The 7,040-nt window shown below is 53.8% G+C and overlaps 1 protein-coding gene across 1 annotated transcript; it reads left to right on the forward strand.

Moving 5' to 3' along the window:
• The first annotated feature begins 257 nt into the window (after positions 1–257).
• Positions 258–2,818, forward strand: LOC134431243 (inhibin beta C chain-like). Its single transcript, XM_063179227.1, has 2 exons — positions 258–582; positions 1,180–2,818. The coding sequence occupies exons 1-2, from the start codon at positions 258–260 to the stop codon at positions 1,917–1,919; spliced, it is 1,065 nt and encodes a 354-aa protein (XP_063035297.1). The 3' UTR covers positions 1,920–2,818.
• The last annotated feature ends 4,222 nt before the right edge of the window (positions 2,819–7,040 follow it).

Genomic DNA, 7,040 nt, shown 5'->3' on the forward strand with positions numbered 1-7,040 from the left:
AATGGCGGGGGGCGGGGGGGCGGCGGCACCGCCCCCGGCCGCAGGTGCCCAAAGCCGGGCCCGCCGCCCCGCTCCCGGTGCCGGTGCCGCTCCCGGTGCCGCTCCCGTCCCGTGAGCGCCGCTCCCGGTGCCCTTCCCGTTCCCGTCCCATCCATCCCGGACCCGCGAGGTCCGTGCCGCTCTCTCGGGTGCCGGTGCCGGTGCCGCCCCGTCGGTGCCGCTGCCGCTGCTCCTCCCGTGCCGTCCGGTGGGCGCGGATGGCTCCGCCGGGCCCGTGGCTGCTGCTGGCCGCGGTTCTGTGCGCGGCGGCGGCGGCGGCGGCGGTGCCCGAGCCCCGGTGCCCGTCGTGCCCGGCGGGCCCGGAGCGGTGGCTGCTGGAGGAGGTGGCCAAGAAGCAGCTGCTGGAGAAGCTGCGGCTCCGCGATCGCCCGCGGCTCGCCCACGCCGTGCCCCGCGCCGCCGTGACCCGCGCCCTGCGGCGGCTGCAGGCGGGAGGCGCCCGCCGGGGCCCCGGGGCTGCCGGCAGCGAGGAGGAGGAGGAGGAGGAGCAGAGCTACGAGATCATCAGCTTCGCGGAGACAGGTGGGTGCGCGGCCCCCGAGAGCCCGGTGGGCACCGGGGTGTGGGGTCCGTACCCTGGGGATCCCGGGGAACCCCGGAGCCCCGCGGGCTGTGCGTGACTCGGGAGTCCCGGTGACATCGCGGGAGGTGGGAGCTGGTTGGAGACAGGTGGGTGTGCGGCCCCCGACGGCCCGGTGAGCACCGGGGTGTGGGGTCCGTGTCCTGGGGACCCCCGGGGAACCGGAGCCCCGCGGGCTGTGCGGGACTCGGGACAGCCCGCACCCATCACGCACCGGTGACATCCCGGGAGGGAGAAAGCGGGTGGTTCCTCTCCTGCTCCTGCTTCTCGGGATTTGTTTTGTCCCCCAAAAACATGAGGGGCGCCTGGGACTCTTGGGTTGGGAGCTGCAGGGTTAATTCGGGGGGACTGGAAGCCCTTTCCAGCCTCACCCCGTGTGGAGAAGGGCCGGGTGAGAGCAGGATCCCCCCGTGCACCCCTTCTGCCTGGGACTGGGGTGCAGGGAAGGGTGGAGGGCAGACGAAAGTGGAAGTTTTGACTCTCTGGATGGCCGGGGAGCATCCCTCAGCGCTCACCTCCTCCTCCCTTCCTCCCCTCAGATCTCACCTCTCCCCCCAGTTTGGGGCTGCAATTCCAGTTCAGCCAAGCGCAGGAGCAGGACCTTCTCCTCCTGCAGGCTCAGCTCTGGCTCTACCTGCGAGTTCCCCGCTCCGGCCTCACCCTGAGGATCTTCCTGGCCTCCAAAACCGCGGCTGGGGCTGGGGGCAACCGCACTCTGCTGGCGGAGAGGCGGCTGAGCACGGCGGGCAGCGCCTGGAGCTCCTTCCCCCTCCTGCCGGGGCTCCAGAGCTTCTTCTCCGCGCACAGCCGGACCCTGCGGCTGGAGCTGGACGGCAGCGATGGCACGGCCCAGCTCAACGCCAGCTGGTCCCACCAGCCCTTCCTGGTGGCCAAGGTGAAGGTGAGGGAGCCCGGGCACCGCGTGGCCAAGCGCAGCCTCCGCTGCAGCCAGAATTCCGACCTGTGCTGCCGCAAGGATTTCTACGTGGATTTCCGCGACATCGGTTGGAACGATTGGATCATCAAGCCCGAGGGCTACCAGATCAATTACTGCGTGGGCCAGTGCCCTCTGCACGTGGCTGGCAGCCCTGGCATGGCCTCCTCCTTCCACACGGCCGTCTTCAACCTGGTCAAAGCCAACAATGTCCAAGCTTCGGGGCATTCCTGCTGCGTGCCCACGCGGCGCCGCCCGCTCTCCGTGCTCTACTTCGACCGCAACAGCAACATCGTCAAGACCGACATCCCCGACATGATCGTGGATGCTTGTGGTTGTAGTTAGGGCTGGGGGAGATGTGGTGGGACCCCTCCCTTTTCTCCAGGATTGTGCTGCTGGTGGTGGGGAGGGAGCTGGAGAGCTCCGTGAGCCCTCGGTGGATCCCTTTGGAGAGGTTTGGGAGGGTGAGGGTCTCGTCAGGGGGAGCAGGGGGCTTTGGGGACATGTGGGACAGAGCCAAGGCCACGTCAGAGTGCCCAAAGCTGGGCTGTGGGTGTTGGTGACTCTGGACATCCCTGCTGCACTGTTCCCGAGCTGATCCCACATTCCTGGCGCTCACATTCCCCACTTGGGCCACGTTCAGTGTCTCACCAGGGGTTGGGACGTGGCCGCCTCGGGGGCAGAGGTGAGAGGCAGAAACTGGAGCCGCTTCCTCCACGTGGCAGGACCAGGCAGTCCTGCTCGTTTCCCTCCTGGAACAAACCTTCCTGCACCCACTTCAGGCCTGGCTTTGGGGACAAACAGCACGAGGCACAAACAGCAGGCCTGGGAGAGGAGGATGAAGGGCACGGCTTCATCAAGAACCCCAAAGCAGCAGTGACAGGACCGAGTTCTCTGATCCCTGGAGGGCACAGAGCTGTGAGGACCAAGCTTCCAGGCCCTGGGTGCTTCCCCTTTCCCTGGGTTTGTGCTTCCCTGCCCTGCTCCCTCCTCCATTCTGGTGCCTCCATCAAGGGAGGTTCAAACTTTGTGGGCTCAAACTTGACCTTCGAGACCACACCCAAGGCGCAGATTTGGTTTGTGCCACTGGTTTTGCAGCTATCCCTTCTTTTCCAGTTCCTGCAGCTGTTGGGATTCCCTGGTGCTCCATCCACTCTGCCTTCCCCTTCCTCACTTGGCCTCTGCTTTTAATTTATTACACAACATTTTGGTGCAGCTTCCCAAATAAACGGGTGGAAATGCGAGATCCAGGCTCTGGCTGCTTTCTCCTGGCACCACCTGCGAGGATGGGGTGAGGGAGAGGCCAGAAGGGCCCAGATCCCTCAGGCACCGGGGCTGGGGTGGCACAGGAGCTGCCATGGCACTGCCATGTGGGGCTTGGGGGGTTCCTGGTGTGCTCACGAGGTTCTGCCTGCAAATGGGCAGGAATTTGATGCCCAGGAATCAAACAGAGGTGACCCCATCACAGCCAGAGAGAGCCCATCCCAGCCAGAAGCTCTGGTGGGTGGTGAGGAGTCTCCTGCAGGATTTGGGGTGAGATGTTCCTGACCATGTCCCACCTCCCCCATAAACACCACCCAGGGACCCCAGAGTCAGATAGAAACTCTAGTGGATAATGGGGGGATCTCCTGCAGGAATTGGGGTGGGATGTTCTGGAGCAGGAGATGCTCCTGACCATGTCCCACCTCCCCAATCCCCCTGAACACCACCCAGAGACCCCAGACTCAACCAGAGAGACCCAAGTCCCAGCCAGAAGCCCTGGTGGGCAATGGGGGGATCTCCTGCAGGATTTGGGGTGGGATGTTCTGGAGCAGGAGATGCTCCTGACCATGTCCCCTTAAACACCTCCCAGTGACCCCATCACAGACAGAAGCTCTGGTGGGTAATGGGGGGCATCTCCTGCAGGATTTGGGGTGGGATGCTCTGGAGCAGGAGATGCTCCTGACCATGTCCCACTTCCCCAATCCTCCTAAACATCTCCCACTGACCCCATCCCAGACAGAAGCTCTGGTACATGGTGAGGACTCTCCTGCAGGATTTGGGGTGGGATGCTCCTGACCATGTCCCACCTCCCCAAAAACACCTCCCAGTGACCCCATCACAGACAGAGAGACCCCAGTCTCAGCCAGAAGCTCTGGTGGGTGGTGAGGAGTCACCTGCAGGATTTGGGGTGGGATGCTCTTGGAGCAGATACCTCTGACCATGTCCCACCACCCCAATCCCCCTGAACATCTCCCAGTGACCCCATCACAGACAGAAGCTCTGGTGGGTGATTGGGGGATTTCCTGCAGGATTTGGGGTAGGATGCTCCTGACCATGTCCCACCACTCCAATCCCCCTAAACACCACCCAGAGACCCCAGACTCAACCAGAGAGACCCAAGTCTCAGCCAGAAGCTCTGGTGGATGATGAGGAGTCTCCTGCAGGATTTGGGGTGGGACGTTCTGGAGCAGGAGATGCTCCTGACCATGTCCCACCTCCCCCTAAACACCACCCAGTGACCCCAGTCTCAACCAGAGAGACCCAAGTCTCAGCCAGAAGCTCTGGTAGGTAATGGGGGGGATCTCCTGCAGGATTTGGGGTGGGATGTTCTGGAGCAAGAGATGCTCCTGACCATGTCCCACCTCCCCATAAACACCTCCCAGTGACCCCATCACAGACAGAAGCTCTGGTGGGTAATGGGGGGATCTCCTGCAGGATTTGGGGTGGGATGCTCTGGAGCAGGAGATGCTCCTGACCATGTCCCACCTCCCCAATCCCCCTGAAAACCACCCAGAGACCCCAGACTCAGCCAGAAGCTCTGGTGGGCAATGGGGGGATCTCCTGCAGGATTTGGGGTGGGATGTTCCTGATCACGTCCCACCTCCCCATAAACATCTCCCAGTGACCCCAGTCCCAGCCAGAAGCTCTGGTGGGTAATGGGGGCATCTCCTGCAGGATTTGGGGTGGGATGTTCCTGACCATGTCCCACCTCCCCATAAACACCTCCCAGTGATCCCATCACAGCCAGAAGCTCTGGTAGATGACGGGGGGGGATCTCCTGCAGGATTTGGGGTGGGATGCTGTGGAGCAGCAGGCAGTGCCCCCTCCCCACCCCTCTGCCATCCCGCAGCCTGAGCCGTGTCCCTGTTGTGCAAGCCCCGCTCAAAGCTCACGTTGGGGCTCTTTTATCTGGGGACAAACCTCCTCGATTTCCCAGCCTGGCCCTGCCAGCGGGCAAAGGGCGCCTTTCATCAGCCAGGACATCCCTCTGACACCGGGGTCACTGCAGCCGCCCCCGAGCTCCCAAAATATCCACAGATCTCCCTGCAAAGGGTAAAAAACCCAGAGCAGCCGAGCCTGCTGTGCGTGTGCTGGGGGCACGTGCGGCCCTGCACGCCCGGGAGCCGCCAGGAAATATTAAAATTAATGTTAAAATTGGAAATATTAAAATTGGAAATATTAAAATTAATGTTAAATGTCTTGCGTTAGAGAGTGATGCCGTATTGATGCTCTTAAGGAGTGTGGTAAATATATTTTTAGGTTATAAATAATGTTAAAATAGAAACTATGTTATGTAGGATGTGAAAAATGAGTATTTGTGATTGGCTTTTTGCAAATATTCAAATGAATATTATATGTGTTGCGTTAGAAACGTATGTTGTATTAATTCTCTTAAGTAGTGTGATAAATAGAGTTTTAGGTTATAAAAAATGTTAAAATAGAAACTATGCTATGTAGGATGTGAAAAATGTGTATTTTATTATTGGGTTTTTGCAAGTATTCAAATAAATATTATATGTGTTGTGTTGGAAAGTGATGCTGTATTGATTCTCTTAAGGAGTGTGGTAAATATATTTTTAGGTTATAGAAAATGTTAAAATAGAAATTATGCTGTGAAAAATGTGTGTTTTATGATTGGCTTTTGGCAAATATTCGGATTAATATCATATATGTTGTGTTAGAAAGTCATGCTGTATTAATTCTCTTATGTAGTGTGGTAAATATATAATATGTTGATATATAAACATAAACCATATAGTTTTAGGTTATAAAAAATGTTAAAATAGAAACTATGCTGTGAAAAATGCATGTATTTTATGATTGGAAATATTCAGATGAATATTGTATGTGTTGTGTTAGAAAGTTATGCTATATTAATTCTCTTAAATAGTGTGTTAAATATATAATATGTTGATATATAAACATAAACCATATAGTTTTAGGTTATAAAAAATGTTAAAATAGAAACTATGCCATGTAGGATGTGAAAAATGTGTACTTTATGATTGGCTTTTTGCAAATTATTATTATTACTCTAATTGTATTACTATTTTTATAACCATTTTATTACTATTAAAATTTTCCAATTTTAAAAACGAGCGATGGGCATTTTATAACATGCATCATGCATGAGGTGCATGAATATGCAACAGGTTATTGCATTTAATGGTTAATACTTTGTTAATAATTGTCCTTTTTGGGGTTTATTTTGCCCAGAAAAAGGCACCCAGACCATCCATAACTCTTTGTTTCTATTGTCTTATATTGTCCTAATTCAAATTATTCAAATTATTATTACTCTAATTGAATTATTATTTTTATAACCTTTTCATTACTACTAAACTTTTAAAATTTTAAAAACGAGGGATTGGCTTTTTTCACATGCATCATGTATGAAGAGCATGAATATGCAACAGGCTGTTGCATTTAATGGTTAATAATTTGTTATTAAGTGTCCTTTTTTGGGTTTATTTTGCCCAGAAAAAGGTACCCGGACTTTGTTTCTATTGCCTCATATTGTCCTAATTCAAATTATCCAAATTATTATTACTCTAATTGAATTACTATTTTTATAACCATTTTATTACTATTAAACTTTTCCAATTTTAAAAACGAGCGATGGGCATTTTATAACATGCATCATGCATGAGGTGCATGAATATGCAACAGGTTATTGCATTTAATGGTTAATACTTTGTTAATAATTGTTAGGTTATAAAAAATGTTAAAATAGAAACTATACTGTGAAAAACGCGGGTATTTTATAATTGGAAATATTCAGATGAATATTGTATGTGCTGTGTTAGAAAGTTATGCTGCATTTATTCTCTTCAGTGCTGCGTTAAATACAGTTTTAGGTTATAAAAAAATGTTCATAATAGAAATTATACTGTGAAAAAAACGCATTTTGTGATTGTGAAAATGTATTTTGCGATTGGAAATATTCAGTCCAGCTGACTCACTGACACACTGACACGCTGTCCCCACGCCGAGCTGGCCGCGGGGACAACAGCAAATCCACGGGGACAGCAGCAAATCCACGGTGACAGCGGCAAATCCACGGGGACAGCGGGAAATCCACGGGGACAGCAGCAAATCCACGGGGACAGCAGCAAATCCACGGGGACAGTGGCAAATTCACGGGGACAGCGGGAAATCCACGGGGACAGCAGGAAATCCACGGGGACAGCAGCAAATCCACGG

The sequence above is a fragment of the Melospiza melodia genome, chromosome 31, assembly GCF_035770615.1.
Source record: "Melospiza melodia melodia isolate bMelMel2 chromosome 31, bMelMel2.pri, whole genome shotgun sequence".
In the NCBI taxonomy this organism is placed as follows: domain Eukaryota; kingdom Metazoa; phylum Chordata; class Aves; order Passeriformes; family Passerellidae; genus Melospiza; species Melospiza melodia.

Coding starts and splice junctions, on each gene's coding strand:
- LOC134431243 (XM_063179227.1), top strand. CDS start 258: ATGGCTCCGCCGGGCCCGTGGCTGCTGCTGGCCGCGGTTCTGTGCGCG. Junction 583..1,179: donor CATCAGCTTCGCGGAGACAG/GTGGGTGCGCGG, acceptor TCCTCCCCTCAG/ATCTCACCTCTCCCCCCAGT.